Genomic DNA, 23,296 nt, shown 5'->3' on the forward strand with positions numbered 1-23,296 from the left:
ATAAATTATTATGAAAATAAAACTTTGTTATCAGTGTTACACAATTTTATTCTTTTACAAGAACACAACTATAGTTTCGGGAGAGCACTCCTCCCATCGACGGGTGATATAAAACTAATATAATAAACACAGAATATTGTTCACAATGTCATCGAATATAAACAAAAAATAAACAGATTAATCAGTGAAACTTAGAGCAGGGGGTTTTTTTCAGATAAGAATAAAAACCCCCTGCTCTAAGTTTCACTGATTAATCTGTTTATTTTTTGTTTATATTCGATTACATTGTGAACAATATTCTGTGTTTATTATATTAGTTTTATATCACCCGTCGATGGGAGGAGTGCTCTCCCGAAACTATAGTTGTGTTCTTGTAAAAGAATAAAATTGTGTAACACTGATAACAAAGTTTTATTTTCATAATAATTTAAGAAGTTTTTGATTTATATTTTTTTTGTGTTTCGGTATCAAAAAAGACTTGATTTACTTATATATTATTTGGTTTGTTAATATAATATATTTAAGGTTTTTTTTCATGTATAGATTATATTGTGTTACTTAATGACTTTAAATGCTCTTCTCAATGCTTGGCAATCGCGATGGGAATCTTCCCCTTCAGGGAGGATTACCTTTTTTTTTCCTTCAATCCGTCAGCGCTTAGAATCTTCTTGGGTTATCCCCGATCACTGGACTACGCAGTTTTTATCAGGTCATGGTTAGTTTAATCAAAAATTATTTGTTTTTAATGTTATTGACTCCCCTTCGTGCTGCTGCAGATATCCTAACCAATCTTCTGAACACATCCTGTGGTCTTGTCCCTTTCCCCTTCTTTATGATAACCCGAATGGAGCTTCTCGCTACTACCCATGGCCCTGTTATAGGTTCTGTCGGGTATACAGTGGATTCTTAAAAAAATTTCAAGGCCTTTAAAAAGTTTTGTAATCATTTCGGCGAATTGATCATGTCCAATCAATTTAATCCTAGTCAGTGAAGAATTCACTTCCCTCTCTTCTCAATCCAATGAATTACATATTATGTACTTCTGGATTACTTTCTTTCAGCACAAAGATGCTAAGGCTACCATATTTCAAAGAGCTCCTTCGGGCAGCTTTTTTCATTTGACAACGAGCAAATTTTCCGCGTATGTGGGCACCGCCAAGGAGACTTATATCCTCAGATGCAGTGTGCGGTATGTGGTGGGTAAGCTGTGTTACTTAAATATTTCAAGAGAAAAATCATTACAAAAAAAACTGCTGTTGCAGTTTAGAGAGAATTAAATAAATGTTCAAAAAACTCTCTACATTAGCTTCTAATTAAAAATAAAAATAGATATCACGTTTGCCTACATGAGAACCTATCTATCACCGACCGTTCCTTTTGCCTCTCCCAATGTCAATCTTTCGTTATTTCCCCCGAATACTTCCGAATAATTTTCTTCGACAATTTACCCGGGTGTAAAGAAGAGGCAGTTTGAGTCATGGTCTTTCTGAGGCATGCGCATCGCGCAAGTGTCGAAGCCAGGTTGACCGCATCACCTTCGTAACATTTGTTATGGAGGCTGCTCTGTACTTTCATCTACTTAAATATTTGTAACGAAATTTAAAAACATTACACCTAATATTTTTCTCAATCAATTACTCTCAAAGTTCAGAAATCAAGTGAATTTCATCATCTTAATTCAAACATTAGCCTAGAAATCGTTCATTTTCTTTACATCGCGGTTAATGGGGTTCGTGACCCCTTTTTCGTAAAATACAATTATCATTCAGTCTTCCTTAAAACTCGTTTCCACTACGGCACTGTCACTCTAGCGCGGTGCGGCGTAAGACAGCCCTTAGGCGAATGCCTTTAACAGATTTGCTCGGAACAGAAGCGGATTAAGGCGCTATTTGACTGTTTACGCTTTGCTTATTCTGTTGATGGGAGAATCTGCCGATATACTACTCTCATACATTAGATGAAATACTATTTTTCGCGCTCTCGAACGCCTTCCTCCGCCTAAACATGAGACTGTTCCTCCACATTCTACCCGCTGAACCGTCATATCCTGATGTCACATCGAGAGACTCTCGTGTTAGTGCTTGCGTCGTTTTCATTTTGTGTTCGTGGCTATCTTACTTCATATTTAGTGTTTTTTAAAATATGTTCTTCTACGACAGCTACATTTTTTTTTATCTGCCTTAAAAAGTTAAAAGAATACAATATTATATTTCCTATACGGAAGTCATTTTATATCTTTATCACATACTTACAGTAAATGGGATAAATAAACAATATATTGAATATTCCGTGATAAGGTCTTCGGAAAAACCATTATTTCAAATAATATCACATCTTTTAGTGCAAACGCAATTTGAGATAAATGTAGTTTTAACATGCTTTAATAATTTAATTTCACGTAAAACTGTAATTAGATAATCTTATTCTTGGATTCGATAAATGTTTGAAAGTAGCGGAATCCCTAGAAAATCTTGTATAAGATATTTATCTCAACTTAATTGCCCAAGAACGTCATGATTCTATTTTTAAATTTTGTCAGTTATTCACTGAGAAGTAAAAAATTCTAGTCACTACATAAACATAAACCTGACATTTTTTGGCGAAACAATGAAAAATATTATCATTCATTGATCACTATTAAAAATAAGAAAATTTTTTAAAAAAAGGACTTATATTAGACAGACAATTGATATGGGAAATTTATATCAACAGTTTAATTAGCAAAGTGGCGACATTTTCGAGTATTTTATTTAAAATCAATAACTTTGTTCTAAAAACGGGAAAAATTCTAATGTACAAAGCCTATATTAAAACTAAAATATGCTTTATGCAACATAGCAGGAACAGAAAATCAAAATGACATAAACATACTACAAAGGCAGCAAAATAAAATATTGAAGTTAGTGTATGACCTCCTTATCTAACAACAAATAAAAAACTCATTAAACAAACTAATTTATTCAAAAGAACTCAACTTTTAAAACTAGAATCCTTTAAATGTATTAATAAATTAGCTACTGATTTAATTGTAGATGAAGAATTTTAACTTGAAAAAAATTGTAGTAAACATGGCCACATTACGAGAATATCAGAAAAATATCATATAATACAACCTTCTTAAACGAGTCAAGGACAGTCGAGACTAATAAACCGGGGACTGAAGTATAACACAATAAACCATAAACTATATATACCAGACAAAACTAAAAAAGACAAATAAAACTTTTCAAAAGATGTAATAAATATAGTTATCAACGACAAAGTATGAATAAAAAATTAAACATTATTTTTGTAAAATGAATTTAATAATCCGTCAGTGTTGATAAATACATTTTCAAATATAAAATATTTTTTTTAAAAAGCACAATACTTATCAATATAATAAATAATGAGTCATTTTTACGCACATAAATACATATTGCAATTCGATGATGTATTTCATCTATAAAAACCAATGTATGAACGTATATTCAACTTTGTATTATTTAAAATATGTTAAGCCGTATAGGTTTAATATAAATTAATAAAAAAAACTAAAAAATACGTTTTTCCATCACTATGCAACAAAAGAGTTAGTTTTAGTTCATTTAAAACAATTTCTTTCTCTCATAATTTAGAGTGAGAGCTATAGTAATTGGACATGACAAAATAATTGGACATTTTAAATCTAATGGTCAAAAATAAATAAATCGAATGCATTCATTTGAGGAAAAAACACAGAAAAAAGTGTCATATTTATGGTGGGGATATTTTGACCATTAGATTTAGAGTGCTCAATTTCTACTGCACCCAGCCTATACACTTGATGGCATTAAAGTAAACGTAAATAAAGAATAACAAAATGACAACCGTTTTTTGAAAATAACGTTTGACTTTGTCCAAACACTATATAAACGTGATGATTTGGTCCGTATTCCTCCTAATCGTGTCAACTGAGAATCATTGAATTTCTCGAGAAATGGTTTCAGACAAAGTCATAGACGTATTCAGTTTTTGTCAGTTACGCCAATAAAATTATTTTAAAAACTTTCATTTCCTTTTATTAGTTAAACAAAATTAAGTTGGTTTAACAGTACAATAATACTTAAGCAAAGCTTTGGGTCAATCTATCTCACTAACGTTGTAGTAATATCCATAAAAATGACAAATGGTTTCTGTGTTTCGTTCGTTATTTAAAAGTATTAAGGGGATAAAACCCACCTCCACCCACTGATATTATAGAGTACTTAGGGACTCTATCAGCTGAGATATTTCATTGCTTGCAATTATTAATTGAGTGCTTTAAATATAAAATTAATAAAATAAATGTGTTTTATATGGTAGAATTGGCTCTGCTCTCTGTAGCCATTTTACTGTTACAAAAATGTATTATTATTATTATTTATAACTGATTTTAATTTAAACTATTACATAATGGGCGTGCAATCATCAATCATCCGCTTTTACGCATTTCCAACCCTAATCTTCCTCAATACCCACTACTCCCACTCCCACTACTTTTTTTTATCATCCAGTTATATTTTATAATATTAAAAAACGCTATGAATATGTATAAAAATCTTTAACATCACTTGTACTTGCATGTTATGATATAAAAAACAAAAGAAAACAAACATAAATACATACAGTTTTTTACACAAGGTCAGCCAAGCTTACTTAAAATATTGTACTTTATATATATATATATATACATATATATGTATACATTTATATTTTTATTGTAAAAAAAAAATGTTTGCGTTCTTATGATTTACCCAAATGTTTAATTTTGACGGCTATTTTCAACGAGTTGTAAATAACTCACTATTATAAAAATGGGAATCAAGTTTGGGTAGAGTAAGATTCAAACTACGGACCTTTCAGCCGTGGGTCTGAGACACTAGCCACTAACCTAACACGTCCTCAGGATGTATGAGGAACCCCTCCGGGTAGAACCTCCGGGAACATGACTAGGCGAGCAGAGACATTAACACTCGCCCGCGGATGGCGGTGATAGGAAATCCGTCAACAAGTAGCATGGCACTAATAATCTCACTCCAGCCCCGGGGAGCCAAGACGTTTCCAATTTAAATCACTGAAAATTGGTTGTTGTATCAGTCAGAGTGATTGCTTCCAAGTGATGACTGTTAATTTCCTCTCTCCCTACCCTTACCCTCAACTATATTGTGGTGTATTTGCACCTCAATCATTATTTTATTTTTATTATTATTTTTATTCATGCAACGAAAATGTAATCCCTTAATTTTTTTAATTTTACAGCGTTCCGCGTTGTCGATAAAGCAGCGTTTCACAGTAAAAACGTATAACAGATAAAGCCAATATAGCGACATTACATCAGATTTCTACATGGCCGAAGAAAATAAAAAATATACCTAGATTGTTGGAATAAATAATAAAAGCAAATTAGAAAAAAATTGATTAAGTAAACAATATTTGAGTTTGCCCAAATGTTTGTAGACAAAAGACAGGATTTAACCCCCTCGGGAGTCATTAAGATAAACAAATTACAACAGGGATGGAGAGAACCTTAAATAGGGGAATATGGAAGTTTAGGCATTTACAGGGCTTATGACCTGTCACTGGCTGATTTAAATGGCCACTTTACACACTGTGTAACATTCACCATTTTGCCTATATTTGAAGTTCCATATTTCTTCAATTCTTCCATTTGCTGATCTTAGTGAAGTTAAAAAGTTGAAACCTTTATTGTTGTGAAGATAATCATCTGACTGAATTATTTCACAAACAAGGCAACGCCTGAAAACAATGTTCCAATTTTTAAACTTTTTCTTGGACCAGTTGGTTTCATTATAATATTTGAGTTTGTCGAAATGTTTGTAGACAAAAGACTGGATTTCACCCCCTCGGGAGTCATTAGGATTATCAAATTACAACAGGGATGGAGAACACCTCAAATAAACCTGCCAATGACAGGTCATAAGCCCTGTAAATGCCTAGACTTCCATATTCCCTTATTTAAGGTATTTCACATCCCTGTTGTAATATGGTAGACTTAATAAACTTTAATGTCTTTTTTTTTGTTTTTACAGCTAAGAGTTTTAATTAAACTTGTTTTAGTTTAATGATGTAATAACTTATATTTACATATAAGTTATAATTTTAAAAATACTTGGAACACTTCCACATATTTATTTTGACCAATTATCGCTTTCACCCTCTAATGGACATCTTCAGACTGGTTAGAGGGCCCATTAGAGGGTGAAAGCGCTAATTGGTCAAAATAAATAAGTGGAAGTGTACCAAGTAATTTTCAAATTAATAACTTATTTGTAAATATAAGTTATTACATCATTACAATTGGATTCCATCAATAATTGTCAATAAATAACTTAAATTTAAAAAATATTTTAGTTTAGTTTGGCTATGATGTAAAACTGATAAAATGAAACTTATTAGTCAATCAATTGAAGAGAATTACTATTATATTTATAAAAAACCAAATACTAGCTTTCTTCTGATTTGCACAAATATTTCAATTTTAAAGCCACTATCGTTTAGTGGTTAATTTTAGTCCCATCTCAACACGGGACTTTTAATTCCGTGTCTTAAATAATGTACAATAAACATTTTTATGTAAATAAAAAATAAATAACCGTGTAAGAAAATGGGAAACAAGTTGTGATAGGGCAGGATTCAAGCATCAGACCTCCTGCTTAGGAGTTCGCGACATTACCCACGGGACTGCAACCCGTCTCATTACATAAGATATTAGGCTTACGGTTTATATACCAGATCAGGGAAATTATACAATATTATTTTTTATCAGAACACAATGACAATTTTAATAACGTGTGAATTTTGCTGAAATTTGTTCTAATTTTTATTATTTTACAAAAAATGAAACGTATGAGTACTTATCAAAACAGACCAGAGCAGAGGTTTGATTTTATATGGTGTTACTTCTCTTTTTAAAAGGGTTGCAATCATCAACGTTTTTGAGCAGAAAATACGGGAGTCTGGGTGTTTACAGGGCTTGTAACCTGTCATTGACTGGTTTAAGTGGCCACTTTACACACTGAGTAACATGATAAAGGTTTCAGCTCTATTACTTCACAAAAGTCAACAAATGGAAAAATTGCTGAAATATTAATGTTCAAACATAGACGTGAATGTTACACAGTGTGTAAATTGGCTACTTAAAGCAGCAAATGACACAAGGTTCTGTAAATGCCTCAACTACCATAATCCCTTCTCAAAAATGTTTTACCTCTCTGTTGCAACAAATCTAAAGTTAAAATCATGTTTAACTCTTTTAAAAATAATCATGCACTTAATTTTATACTTTCCAAAAATCATTTTTTTTTGTTTTATTTTAGATGATCGCGATTTCGGTAAAAATTTTTTCGTTAAATGATTTCTTTTAAAACTATGTGTATACATCAATTTTCTATAATAAGAAACAATTTCTTTCAAAAGTTAAGCACACACCGTAGTTTATTATTTTAATAAAGGTGTAATTGTACGATTTTTTTAATGTGAATAAAGTATATTCTTAAATAAATTGTCATTAACGGTTTAAAGGTAGATCTCATCCCGCTTCTGGGTTCGTATTTGGGTGCTAGTAAAAGAATTACCGTGTATAATTAGGGTGAAGGTAGCTTGAGATTGATTTCTTCTCGCTAAGAGGTTGCTGGAGATGCGACTTTTCTTTGTTCTTCGCGAGTTGAGGTAAACGAAACCTCCGCCATGTCGCCGGTGATTTACTCTTTATGGCTGCACTGGGAATACCTCGGCGGGGGTCGCGAGCGGGGAACGGGCAGCGAGGGTCGGAGCGGGGGCGAACCGCTTACATTAACTACATCACCCATCAAGGATTGTACAAAGTACGAAACTCTGGCCACAATGAAACAGAATTAAGGAGTCGCTTAGAAAAACGTACGAGAAAATCAAAGCTTTTTCCCCGATAATTGAACGAATTCTCTTTTTTAACACAGAATAATACAAATTGAGTGTGTCTTATTTTTCTGTACAAATACCCGGCTAAATCTAATTAATTCCCGTAGAATTTTAATAACCAACGAAAGGGCACATAAATTATCCAGAAACCAAATTAAGAACAGGAAACATAGAAGTTTTTGGTCAAAAAATCACTTTGTGGTCGAAAAACGGCCAGCGTGATTGCCTATCATACGAGAGGTCTCAAATTCGATTCCTGACATGGTTGACATAATATGTTTGTTTTGAAAAACTACACTAGAACTTTTAATAGCCAGTGGATTGGCACTTACCTTTGTGCAACAAAAACGCGCTCGGTGTACCGATACATCATCATCATTCCCTTTCTGAACCTGATGGTGCATAGGGCACTGCATTGGTACACCAATTGCAGCGTATTTTGGTAATTTTTGTTGCATGAAGGTAAGGTGATCAGTCTTACGCTTCAGGTACCAGTCTAGGGACTATGAAATATTCAAGTGAAAAAACACCCTTCTTAAATAATATTTCATATCAACCATGTCTAAATCAATGATGTGATTATATCAATGATGTCTAAAAAAATTAAAAACTTAATACATCATCGGCCCACTACTGTACATCTGTTAAATGATAAGTAAAATTAAAATTAAAATACTCCGTCATTTAAGCTGTCAATTTTTACTTACCTTCTTGGTGTTGGTGTCTTTTAAGTTAATTTTAGGCTTTAACAACTGTAATCGCATTGTAAACTGTCATCATAATACAAACTATCTAAAACAAATCGTGTCGACCATGTTTCGGGTAATGATCAGGGACCTTATTTCGTCCAAATATATTTTTTTTATATAATATTTTGTATCTGCTTACAAAATACATTAAATTAAAAAATACACTTCTAATCAGAAAACATTTTAACAATGAGAAGACGATGAATATTTATAACTTGTTATTTCAGATAAATGGAATGATATCCAACACTGGTCACTCCGTGATATTCACAGTGGAGAATGACACCCGCCACCATATCAACATCACTGGGGGTCCCCTGTCCTACAAGTACCAGTTCCACGAGATCCACGTCCACTACGGCCTGCACGATCAGTTCGGCTCCGAGCACAGCATCAACGGGTATGCCTTCCCGGCAGAGGTAAGCCAAAACACGAACATTCACACTTTTACACAATATGTATATATGTACGAGGGCTTATTGATATGATCCACCTCTGACCTATTTTGAAGTGGATATAAAAAGGTTTTTAAAAGTTATTTTTCGATATAATCCCTATACACTTGTGTGCACTTCTTCCAGCGATGTTCTTACATATCTTTAGCTTCCTGGTACTACATTTTTCCGACTCCTGACGATCACTCATCTACACAGCACACGACCTCATTGTGGAGAAAAATTATATTTTTTAACGCAAATGTTCTTTGAGTTTCAGGAATAGTAGGCCGTTACTATAAAAATATTGCTGATTTTAGAAAGAACAGAGATTTGTTCAACCACTTTAAATTTAGCTAAATAAATAGTGGCCAATAACACTAACGCCTTGTGTGCTGAAGCGTGAGTTGCGGTGTGTAGATGAGTGGTTGGCAGAGGTCAGACAAAAGTTCTACCAGGAAGCTATAGAAATGTTGAAGCATCGCTAAAAAAAATCCATTTAAGTTTAAGGGGACTATGTAAAAACGTAAATTGGATTTTTGTTTCCATCCGATTTGAAATTCAGGGGTAGAGCATATAAATTAATTCTAGTTTGTACATTATGATTTTATGGATGTTAATTTATTTTTATTAAGTATATTCAAAGTGCGATAGACGAAGTATGGGAAGAAATGGGTCAATTTACAATGATAGAGATAGCAAAGAAAAACTCAAAGAAATCTTCGAAACTATGGATAATGTCGTAAATAAAAATGAAACAATCAACACAAAAATAAACATGGTCACAAAACAAAAGTGGTAACAGTAGACAGTGGCTAATACCAACACACAAATGCTAGGAGTGCTATTAAGAACACAAAAAAAATGTCTTTCTTGGAATCAAAATTAAATGGACTGGCGTTACAAAAATATGAGTTGACGATCGCGTCCACCTAGTAAAATTCACCTTCAATAAGAAATCAAAGATTTTCGAATCCAACAATCAAAACTCCGCAAGCAATTAGTCAAAACGAAAGTGCGGAGTGTTTTGATGTAAGGTTGCGAGACATGGTGCATAGGCAAAATAGAACGAAAAATATTTTTAGGCTTTCGAGATGTGGACCTATAGACAAATCCTAAGAATTTTCTGGAGATACATTACAAATGACGATGATTTCAGCAGGATCGAAGAAACCATGCTAAACGGCTAGGTTTATGCTGCAAAATGAGGATCTCCCGCACAACAAACTAAAGGTAATGCTTGAGATATGAATTTGCAGAGGGCGTCCTCGCAAAGAGTAACTGAACCAAATTAATATGCCACAATATGGATTGTGCATCCTATACAGAGCTGATGAGAATCAGTGGAAGGAGAGATGCAGTTTCTTTCTGCAAACCAATTTCCAGGATAAAAACTGGAGAAAGACATGTATTTTCCAAAAAAAATACTTTTTAAAGTCTACAAACACAACAATCGTGTCAAACAACACGTTTTTTTTACAAAACGTGTTCTTATAAAAATAAATTATATTAAAATTATAAGTAATGTAATTAATTATATTTGTATGTCTATCGTAAAACACACGTTTTTTCGGGTAAAAGTAATAATACCCATTAAGTGTATATTTTTTTAGCTTTTATTGCATAAATAATTGAAAATTTAAAATTGTTTTACACCGGCAAATTAAATCTTGAACTTACGATTGAAGCCTGAAAAGCTACTAACTACGAAATCAAAACACGGCAAATAAATAAAAAATACATATGTTTAACGTAAAGCATCTAAAATAATCGTAATAAAAAATTGAGTTGCATTGTATTCAAAGCATTTACAGTACACATGCATATTATTATTAATAATATTGCTTAAAAATAGGTAATGCAATTGAACTACAATTCTGGTTGGAGAAAACCCGTTAATTATTATTAAATTAATAACTTAAGTTGATTACCATTTACAAGGGGAAACGGAGTCATAAAATAGTAATTACATCGCTTTATTAGTTCTAATCCAAGTTTGTGTGGTTCCCTTAATAAGGTAACACCTCTTCATTGGTAAAGACACGGGGTGGTGGGTGGAGTGGGCTGAGGGTGATAGGATAAGGTACAATTAAAGGATTGCCCGAGGGCCTCCAGTTAACCCTTTCTCCTGTAAAAACTGCCGGCCCTGGAATTCCAACAAATTGTTAGGGTAAGCAAACCGAACCCCCCAGGGAACATAATATACCCTGTTCATTAAGGTTTGGCTTGCTCCGCTAATAAGTTATAAAAAAAACCCTTTGTTTACGTTTTTATTAATACGCTTTTAAGGTATATCGAACATTGATTTTAGTTACAGAATGTGAAAATAAATATAACGGTCGGTCTCGATTGACTTAATTCTTATATTGATATTAAATTCCAATATCGTAAAAGTGATAAAATAATCCAAATATGCCCGTTAGACACAAATAAACAAACTGCTTTCTTATGTACCTAGTGTTCTAAATATTAGTATTGTTAGCATATTATTATTCTAATTCCTATTCTTATTCTTAGAGGTGGGGGTCAGTCCTATGCAAGCTCCTGACGTCACTGTGACCTGTGAAGATCTATTGTGACGAGTCCCCTTGAATAGTTCTCGTCCTACAAGCCCAGGTCAAAAAACAGCTTGGTTACTGTGTGGAAGGCGAGAGTTTGCATTCTGCTAAAGCTCACCCTCCAAGCCCAGATCTGTAAGGTATCAGGCTATTTGGTAGGGGACGAGCTCTTTAACATCCTTCTGAGGATGAGGATGAGGCTCCTTTTATGATGAAAAGCATCACATTAACAAAAAATGTGTATATGTGTTTCCTCATCTGCACTGCAGAACCTACATCTAAACGTTTCGGAAAGCTTTATTCTAGCGAGGTGTTTGTTCAATCTGCAGTGCTCTGGACGGGCGTTAGTGATAAACCCCACTTGATTTCGGCTGAGTTTTATTAGGTCAAAAGCGAAACACTATTGTTAACATGAATGAAAATACAACTTTTTTTTATATGATTGATAACATTTATAGTTTTTAACAGATGCATCATTATCAGTTGTTGTTTTCTTACTTGTTCGTTAATTGAAAACTTTGTTATAAAAACCTTAACCGACACATAATCACATTTTTTAGAAGAGTGTTTAAACTGAATTTCAGGGTTTTACTAATGTTTTCATATCTTTTAATGAAATAAAGTCGTAGATATACTATAATCGCACTGTAATTTTTTCTTAATTTCATAAAAGTCGTATGTATATTTAATAATAATACAATTATAATAGTTATTTTATTCCAGCTCGATTGGGAGGGTAGTGCTTTACCCAACAGCCATATAACCATAAAAAATCAGAAAAACAATATGACGAATAGCATAAACGGATATAAACAATATAAAACAAGTAAAATGTTTAAGAGAAAACAAAAAAGATTCAACGATAATATAACTAAAAAGAAAGAAACACAAAAAACAAAACAAAAAAGTATAATTAGTAACAGAATAAAGAAAAACGGCAGATAAGCGGCTTGCTCCGATGTTGCTACAACCTCGATGATGTTAGGGCTTTTCCCCAGCTGTTCTTTAAGGCCTGCTATCCAGTACCGCAGCAGTCCATCGCAGTGAGGAAGTCTAGCAGCAGCACACACTTTTCTCACACTAAACAAAACTATTAAATAAAACATTGGTGTATATTTGCTGTTTTTATACAATATTCGAACTTCTGCGGTTTTAAGTACAAGCTTAACCAAAATTGTTATGAATTGTTGAAATAAAAATAGCGGTTTTTAAAAACGTATTTAGTAGTTGAACTCTTCATATTTTGATTTGTAAAAAGAAAACAAATACTGCTACTATAAAACCTATCTTCTGTTTATAAACATATCTTTATAAATATAATTCCTCTGTACGTGTGATGTCACTGAACTTCTCCTAAACGGCTTAACCGATTTACGTGTGGTTTTCAGAGAAATATAGATTTTTGCGCTGTGCGTGTTCGTAAATATTAAAATCTCCAAAGTAATGTGTAAAAAATACATAAGGAGCATTAACTTTTTATTCATCGATCTACCAGGGTTGCATTTGAGGAGTATGCATTTACAAAAAATGGCAAGATGTTGTTTTTTTTAATATAAAAAGTTTGTTTTTGAATGCTTACAAACAGCATTTGTTTTTTGTGAATCTCAATCAGATTTTTTCCTTAAATTCTTTATAATTTCTTCATTTTTATTTCTTTTTACTAGATTTTTGATAAAACTAAAATATTTAAAAATCGTATTTCTACACAAGTACACCCCTTTGTTGGCGATAAGACCGGAGTTTGACGTTTGCAAAGAGAATGTCATATTTGCAAAAATATTTATTTTATGTTTTGGAATTCAACCATAAACAAGTGCCTAGGTACATACTTAAACTCAATATTTGAATATTAACTGATTTTCGTTTTGAAATTTAATCGCAAACAAATAACTAGGTACCTACTTATCAATGAAAAGTTTTTTTTTTATCCGGACAGTTTTCGCACGCTTTTACCACACAATCCTTCATTTTTTTAAAAATTTCTTTTGGATTTGAATTTAATGTCAAGATCGCGTCAAAACTCGGCTGGCGGTTAAAGAATGACTAAATTTGTATTGGACATGAGTTAAGAGTCATAATTTAAGAGGGCTCAGGGAAAACGCGGTCTGATTTTTCTTCATCAAGATGTATTTTCGTATATTCTCCCTGGATTATGGCACTAAAGCAGTGATTTTTGCATGATTTGAGCACGACGAGAACTTTTGGGCCCGGTTGGTTGTTTGTTAATTAAAGTGGAGCTTTACTATAGTTTAATTTACTAACGATTTTGGTTTTACTATCGATCTACTATCAAATCGTTGTTTCACCTGCGTTTCTACGTGAGTAAAATGTAACCACTGTTTTTTCGATTCCAAACCTCATAAATGGAATATTCCTCGATTATTTTATAATTTTTTTACACATTGTTATATTGTGGAATTTTACATTACAAACGTCAAAAAAGCAAACAAATTAAACCACGCGACAACGTGGCATATTTATGTGCAATAAAATCACATAGGTAAACAGAATTTTATAATGATAATAAAGTTTGACGACTTCATATAATAAAAACCGAAGAACAATAATAATATCTTGGTATCTTATTTGAAAACAAGAATGATAAGAAAAAATAAAAGACAACAAAGTTACGGTAATCTAACAAGTTCTGAAATATTGTAAGGTAGATGTAGGTATATAATAATAAAATATGTTTTTTATTCTTTGTTTATACCATTTTTTTTATATTTTGAATGAATTATTTAAAAAAAAAAAAAAAACAAGATTTGACTGCCACAAAATTGACCTTCCAAGGTTTGGTGAAAAAATACTGTCAAATCCATTTCAAAATGTTTTCGTTTTTTTGACAATAAGTAAAAAATGTCATCACCGAACAAACTTTCCGATTAAGATTGGGCATAATAAGCGTAATTCATTCCGTATTCGTAAATAAAAGCAATACTGCGAGACGGTAAAAGTAAAAATATGACACCATATTTATTATTCTACTATTGTAAAACGTTTTACTCGCCATCATTAGTGGGTCCAATGTTTAACTAATGGTAGTTGGAGCATATAATGTTAACGAAGGTCCTCCGTGCATCTGTTATATCCTCATCATTGGCATACTATAGATCGCAGAGGTTTTAGGAGGAAGAGATGGATATTCCTCGATCTAGTGAAATTAACTTCCTTAGGATGAAGTCCATGAGGATTATACAAAGAAACAGTGCAAGGACGCAACTTTGACGAACTCCGGTGGTGACCTCAAACCAATTTGTGATAACATCTTTGATTCCGATTCAACATTCGCTACTTGAGTGGAGAGCTTTGATAAGTTCGACAAAAATTATCTTTGTCAAAAACAAACTACCTTAAAATATAAGTTATTTGTGGAATGCATCTAAATTTCTTTGTGGTTGCAAATTATGTGGGTATGCATTGTTTAAATTATTTTCACAACTTCAATATCCTTTGTACCCACAACAATTGTTCACGTCTCACCTTAGTATCCTTTTATTATCCGCCACAGTAAGACCTCGAGTAGTGAATCGCGCGTTTATTTTATTGAACATGTGCAGCATCATAGACTTTATTTCCACTAACCACCAGTGTTCAGCTCCAGATCGGGGGCCTGATTTAGTCGTGGTACCGCTCGCAATTGACCAGTCAGACCACCGCAATTCCATCAAGAACGAACCAGATAAGTGGTATTTATTCCTAATCCAACTCATTTGTTGGGGTTGTGACCGATTGACACTGCATACCGCGTATCGAGGATATTCACATATTTCATTACAATTAAAATACAGTTCACTCCCCTAAATAATATCGTACAAGCCCGAGAGCTTCTCCTTTTGCAATGTTTTGCCCCTTATACGCGTGGAAATTTGTTTTAACACCATTTTGATAGGCATAAAAAAATTTGAAAGTGCCACTGTAACTATAAAGTATTTTGTAGGCGATTAAAGAGATTACTTCATTAAGTAATCAATAGCTGTTATGAGTCGGCATACCGACTCATCATCGCAATCAAAATTGCTGTATTTGATTTACGATAAAACCGAGAAACACATTAATATCTTTAAATAAAAAGCACCTACAAGCAATACAAAAGATAATAAAAGATATATTTTCCTATATTCATACAATATTCAACACAAACGTCGTTATTTGTTAATCCAATAAAGCGTTTCTTTATTTTACCGAATTTGCCCATTTATTACCCACTTGTACCTATCAAGTTGTTATTCTGACGTGACTATTCATTCAATCGATCGGTGCTCGGCTTCTATTGTTACGCAATAATACATTTTGTTATTATCATAAGGGGTGGAAGGAAATGTTCAGTCAGTTCAGTAAAGTATCGTGTTAGCCGATACAGGCGTTTAGCAGAATAAAGCGGTATTATGATGATTACAAAGGACCGTACTAGGTAGGAGAAAGTGAAAATGAGGAAGAATGCACGATTATTCTGGAAAAAGTTTTTTTTACAAAAACATGTTAAAATTTAATGTTGAACGTTACTATCTCGCGAGCTTGTGTTTAGAGAGGAAGTTTGTTTTACAAGAACGCACTTTTGATAAAATATTTAATATAGACGATGTACAATTTTTTTTTAAAAATATATTCAACGTATTAAAAAAGAGACGATGAACATTTTAGAGAAGGTAATATAGAAGTCTAGGCATCTACAGGTTTAAGTGGCCACTTTACACACTGTGTAACATTCACCATTCTTCCCATATTTGAACACCTTTACTGCTTCAATACTTTCATCTGTTTATGTTTGTGAAGTTCTTGTCTACAAAAATTTGGACAAACTCAAAATTTTGTTGGTAAATCCACCTGGTCCACGACGAAGTATCGAAATTAAAAAAAGGTTTCTTTTCAGGAGTTGCCTAGTATGAAATAATTCGATTAGATGAATCTCACCTGCACAAATAAAGGTTTCAGGTCTTTGACTTTACAAACATCAACAGACGAAAGAATTGAAGGTGTATAGATGTTCAAATATTAGCAGAATGGTAAATGTTACACAGTGTGTAAAGTGGCCACTTAAACCAGCCAATAACAGGTCGTAAGCCCTGTAGATGCCTAGACTTCTATGCTACCTTATTTATAATGTTCTTCATCTCTGTTGTAACATGTTAAATTTATTTAATTACACAAATTCTTTAATGCAGCATGGAAATTAGGATGGATTTTCTTATTTTTATTGATCAGATTAATTAGATGAAAAAATATTGTTTTGTCAAGCACCATACTCACAAATTTATAAATTATGTTTGAATCCGAACGTTTTTACTCTTTAATTATTGTATTTTTTAAATTCACTTTTTGTTGGACTGTAAGAAATTGCTTGTGGCAATAAATCCGCCATTAAACCGTGTTTTTTTATTTTTAAATGTTTTTATCACATCGAACAAAGATTTTTTATTATTGTTATTTATTAGTATAAATATACTGAGTTTTTCAAATATTAATAAAATTAAAGATTTTTCGTTATTTTTACCTGTTTTCCTATTTATAATTATTCATGACTAATTAAAATACATATTCGTTCTCGAATATTGTATTATATTCCATATCCCCATTGATTTTTTTACTCCTGCTCTTCCTTGCAAATTGTGTTTATGTATATTTGTTCATATTTAGTCTACACGTACAAAATATTTATATTTTATTTTACTTTATATTTACGTGTCTTTTTTAAAAGTAATTTTTTTATTTTCTTCTTTATCCAACCTATCTTAACCTTACCTAACCAAACTTCACATCCCAAAATAAATAAAAAATAAAAACAATTAGTACTGATGTATTAAAACTAAAAAGGCTGAGCGATGTTCAATAATTTCGCTAAGCGATCATTCAACAAACGACCTATCCATTTAATGGAAAGCTGGCATTTAATGAACCGCCTAGCCGCTCAGTTGAGTAGCCTATTTAACTATTTGTTGGTGATAATTATACCAACACTCCAAGGCGGTCGTTTTCAAGTACATGCATCTAGATGAAAAGAATCAGAAAATAATCTTAAACTAAAAATTAAATCAAAAGAGTTAAATTTATATCAAGCGAAAAGTATAGAAAATTTGCAGAATGAAAGACATTGCAGAATGAAAGACATAAAGTTAAATACGACTAAAATGTATTTTTAAGATTGTGTTAAACCGTGTAGTTTTAACAATGAAATACGCTTTCGCGTGATTGTATTTTTATGGTGAATAACTTCTCGACAAAAACTGTTGATACCGCGGCGCGGCGCACAATTAGCTTACTTTACTGTAGTTTATTGAGACTAGTTTCAGAAACGCTTTGGTTTAATAGTAAAAGCACTTGTGGAGAATACTTTGTCAGCATTTCGGCTGAAATGATGATTATAGTAATACATTACGATGTTAGGAGCTCCTGATAATATACTCGCGCAGTACCGAGTTAGTATTAACTATTCTGTACTCGGGACTCTGTCCTTAGCGCGCTAACTGCGCGGTATTCAACCTTCAAGAGCAGCTTAACTAGGCCGAAATCTGAACTTAGAATTATGAGATAGAATTAGTTGCCAACTCGCGCACAATGAAGAATTTTTTGTGAGGTCCAGCGTCCAGTGAAATGCTGCGGGTGACCATAGGAGTCGGAATAACACGTGGATATTTTATTATCAACTACAAAACCGAATTAACGAGTACGTGAACTGTAAAGCGACGCCGGCGTGGTAAAAATTATAGTTTTAGGAACATGGCAAATAATTTCTTACGAAACTTATCGCGCAAATTTTGGTATGTCGTTCATTCGGCCGGCAAGTTAAATATTGCTCGCAGTTCTTTCAAAGTACAATTTTAAAATATTTTTGTATCATCATAATGTACTTTTACTAAGTTGGATAACATACATATTTGCTTTGTGTATTCCATTAAATTACATTATAAATCACTTGCAGTTACAAATATTTGGTGTTTTTAATAGTCGGAGATTAACTACATCTATATATTATTACTCTAGAAATGATTGATTGCGTCTGTTCTCTCTCCGGGCCCATTTTGCCCGCTGGACTCCGGTCAACGTGGGCAAACTCATTCGCAGACATCCACTTCACTCTACCACCTCACCTGACCAGGTGAGTAGCCGAATTGCAAAAAACGCTACGCTTTAAGTCAACGAGGACCACAAAAATATTGTATAAATAAAACGCCTAGCGGATGGATCCTCACACGTGTATTTTTTTTTTGTGTTTCAAATGGCAGATAAAATATTTAAATAAATTTTGGTAAAACAGTTTTTTTTGTTTTTTGTTTCAATGAATAAAAAAAAAAGAGCTTTTACATTTTAACGTTTCAAAGATCGTCCGCTAGATGGCAGTAGTAAACGCAGTTATCTCAATGTTTTTATTTTGCTTATAAAATAATATCTGAATAAGACGGTTTTTATTTGGTTTGTGGTGTTATTAAAAAAAAAAACAGACAGGCAGAAAAAGTACCTTTAATCACATTTAATTTTTGTGTTCTCACCAGGAATCGAACCCGGAACCTCCCATTTGTGAGTCAAACGTCTTAACCACTTCACCATGGAGGCTACCGGGATATTAAATATATTATAACTGTGCGGTTTTTGAAGCGTTATTCTGAGTGACAGATTATTCTTTCTTTTTTTTTTATTATTAATATTTGGGTTCCGAGCGTTATTCTGAATGACAGATTTTTTTTTCTTTCTTTGGATACATATTTGTGTTTTAAGATTTACCTAAAGTATTCATTTATTATAAAATGAGAACCAAGTTGTGGTAGAGCGTTTTGCGATGCTCGGACCTCTGATCCCTGGGTCCGCAACATTGGCCACGGGACCACACCCCCGGTTCATTATTATATTTAAATCCCTCTCCTCCACTCCTCCACTCTATTTCCTCATCTCTTAACCTTCTTAAGAGCTCTTTTTTTTTTTCGCATGTCTTATATATTTTATATATTTTTCTCTTTACTGTGTAACATGTTGTCTTATTATATTTGTGAAAAACTTTAACTGAATGTATATACTATTTTTTATATTTCGTATTCTTATATAACAACTGTTGTTTTTCCTCAATAAATAAAAATAAAATAATATTGTTCCTTACAGCAAAAAAATTCATTGCGAGGCTCAAGGGGGTGAAATTTCACTTTGGTCAAGATTCAAATAATTCGAATGAGACCCGAAAGGCTGAATTTCCTAGCATGTAATGACTGTTGCTTGCTAGTATTAATAATACTTCTACGAAAAATACATTATTATTGTGGGTATTAGAGGCGGAGCGTCCTCGTTGTCTCAAGTACTAGTTGTCCGAAACATCAAATCTTGGGATCGGTTAACAATACAAGCTAGAACTTGTTAATATTTTTACTCATATTGAATTTTCTCCGGGATAAGTAACAGACAAACCTGTTCCAGAATGTTCAACTCTAACTTACGCTCAGCAACGCACCTCACCAACACCGGAAAATGACACCAATTACGAAAATTCTCTCGACATGTTACGTAAAAATATTAAACCGTCACCGCCACTACCTGCACTGACATCACTCAAATCTATAAGACCGTTTCTCGAAGCACCAGCTAAAAAAACTGCGAATAATAAAGGAACAAGATCAACAGCGATATTGACAGACACGCCTGTGAAAAATGCGCTGGCTGAGCTAAAAAGCACCCAAAAACTGCCAAATCAAAACGTCCACTTAAAGAAAGGAAAAAAAGATTTCTCAAAATATCAAAACAGTAGCAGTGAAGACGGGAAACCTTAATAATTTATGTGTTTTGAAGCCTGGTCTTTCAGCAAACCTAATGAATACAGTGTAGGAAATGCAAATTGTGGTCGCACCAGAATTGTGTAGGAAAGGTCAATCTTTTCTTCCAGTGCAAAAATTGTGAATCTGATGATGACGATTAAACATTAAATACCTTTTGAGACAGCGTCAAACAATGTCTGAGACAACCAACCCTAGGCATGGGGAAAGTTGTCTCAAAATTCTATCTTCAGTAAATATCTTTTATAATATTTTCCTATGATTGTTTAACTCGCGTGTATCCCTACTGTGAAAGTTAAAACATGCTTCATTTCTAATATTAAAAAACTCTATCAAATTGACTTTATGTTTTTATAAAAATAAAAATGTGATTTTTAAGACAACTAGTACACTTTTCCCCGATAAACCGTTTGGGTTTCAGATTAAAAAAAAAAAAATAGAATAATGTAGTTATGTAAGAAATATTTAATAAGTATTTGTTATAATTGTAAATATATTAGTTAATATACAATGTAATATTAACTAACTTGAGTAAATAAATAAAATAAAATAAATAAATTTTGTCAAAAATATTCGTTTCTTGCTTTTTGTTTGGTGGTTATTTTTATCGTGGTACTAGTCTCTCAGTTATCTCGGCAAAGTCAGACGAATTTCACGTGTCATTGGAATTAGTATTAAAATCGATTCCCGACAAGCCCGTCAGCGACAGTTTGCTTTGCATTTGCGACAATCCTGACAGCATGTATCACTAAATGCACTTAGTATGCCATGGAAAATGACAGACGGGAACCACTGCCATTGTTTAAGTATGTATACCTTCAGTAAGATAATTTAATTATTATTGTTTAAACGTCCACATCTCTATAATTCATACTCTATACGAATGAAAAATATTTATTGAATCCTTACATAACATCATGTATTATTATATTCGTATTGTATTCAACATTTATATACTCGGTCTTACAAAACGCTCGAGTCTATGAAATTTAAAAAAAATGTACTTATTTTTTTAATGTATTTAACCGACGTTTTAAATATGATTTCATTTTATGTTTTTTTTTTTTATTTATTGTACTTGTGTGTAAAATTTAATAACGGCATTATATATTAATTTAGTTCTGAAGTAATATGAGAAGACAATTTTAAAACATTTTATAAAATCGAACTTTATTAATATTTTAAAATGAAACAAAAAATCTATAATCTAAAATACACCTTACTAGCGGACCGACAGACATTGTCCCGCATGATGCCGACGATGGCTTGCCCGTCATTAGCTTAGTAAAAGACTGCATTGATAAGTATCTAGGTACTTGTTTTTGACTGAATTTCAAAACATAAATTAATATTTTTGCAAATATGGAATTCTTTTTGCAAACGTATAACTCTGGTCTTTTCGCCAACAATGGGGTTTACTTATGTAGGAATACAATTTTTAAAAATATATTGAATTTAACAATATTTTAGTATTATCAAAAATCTAGTAAAAAGAAATAAATAGGTTAAAATTATAAAGAATTTAAGGAAAAAATCTGATTGAGATCCACAAAAAATTAATGCTGTTTGTAAACATTAAAAAACTAACTTTTTATACACAAAAAAACAACATCTTGCCATTTTTTGGAAATGCATTCTCCTCTAATGTAATCCTGGTAGATCGATGAATAAAACGTTTACGCTCCTTACTTCTTTTTTACATATTAGTTTGAAGATTTTAATATCTATATTTTTCTAAAAACTACACGTAAACCGGTTAAGTCGTTGAGGAGGAGTTCAGTGAATTCACACGTACAGAGGAGCATTGTATATATTTATATATACAAAGATAATAAAAATAAAAATAAACTTAAGTGCGCGTAGTAAATTTTATTTAAACTATTGAGCCCATTGCAGCTTAAGTGAACTAACAACATGTCAAAGGTGAAGTTAACTCATTGTTTATATTACATGTTATCAGTAGAACCCAAAAGCCCTATATTGTTTGCTTATTTATTTACAATACACCCATGAGCTGCATTATCATAAAGAGTAGGGAAATCACACGATTCAGATATTTTAAAACGCTGTTTTTTTCAAAATTGCGTAGTCAAAAATACTAGCCCAAAATGCATCAACAGTTTTTATTTTGCGTCCATTGAAATATCTAAATATCTTAATAAATTCATCTTTCTCACACAGTTTTTGTAATGAATACGAACGAAGCGACGCGCGACGCGCGACGCGCGACGTGACATGCCGACAATTATTGTGGGTTTGGGGGTTCTTGAATTCAATGTTAGAGCTCTATTCCATTAATCAGCTATAAATTCCAGTAAATTCCCGTAATTGTGTGAAGCTCCCGAGGCCGCTATCGGTGGACCGGAAGGAAGTGATCTTCCTCCACCCGAGGAAACCGGATGCAGGAATTATGTACTTATAGCACCCTGGCACTGTTGATAAATGCATTCATAATTTATTGATTATCTTTTTGTGATACGAAAATGATCGTTCGCTTTTAAAAAAAGTTAACGTTTTTAATACGAGTTAAGAGAGCGTTAAAATTCAAATGAATTACTTTTTTTTTTTAATTAACCAAGCGACACTTACTCGTAATAACATATAAGAGCCAATCTAAGTAATTATATTTTTATATTAATAAAAAAACTGGTATTTTTTACGTTTATTCAAATAATGTAGGAATCGTGCCAAAATAGTATTTTTATTGGGAAAAAAAAACAATTTACCTTTTATTGGCTCTTTTGTAAAGTTGCTAAATGTCGCTTGGTATTTTTGTGCATATTTCAATTAATTTTATTTTTAGAATTTTTTAAGGATGTGCCTACTATTTTCTGAAAAAAAGTGTTCGATTAGAAAGAAAAAATATCAACATTTTAGCAAAATAA

The 23,296-nt window shown here is 32.4% G+C and overlaps 1 protein-coding gene across 1 annotated transcript in view; it reads left to right on the plus strand.

Annotated features, from left to right (window-relative positions):
* CARPB (Carbonic anhydrase-related protein B) overlaps positions 1-23,296 on the plus strand; it is a 247,336-nt gene that overhangs the window by 108,780 nt on the left and 115,260 nt on the right. The window contains exon 4 of the mRNA XM_088230088.1: positions 8,894-9,085. Within this exon, the coding sequence (XP_088086214.1) occupies positions 8,894-9,085 (192 nt within the window). The remainder of the gene's footprint in view (positions 1-8,893; positions 9,086-23,296) is intronic.

This window comes from Micrasema longulum, unplaced genomic scaffold (genome assembly GCF_059751315.1).
Source record: "Micrasema longulum isolate JH-2025_06_02 unplaced genomic scaffold, ASM5975131v1 h1tg000729l, whole genome shotgun sequence".
NCBI classification, from domain to species: domain Eukaryota; kingdom Metazoa; phylum Arthropoda; class Insecta; order Trichoptera; family Brachycentridae; genus Micrasema; species Micrasema longulum.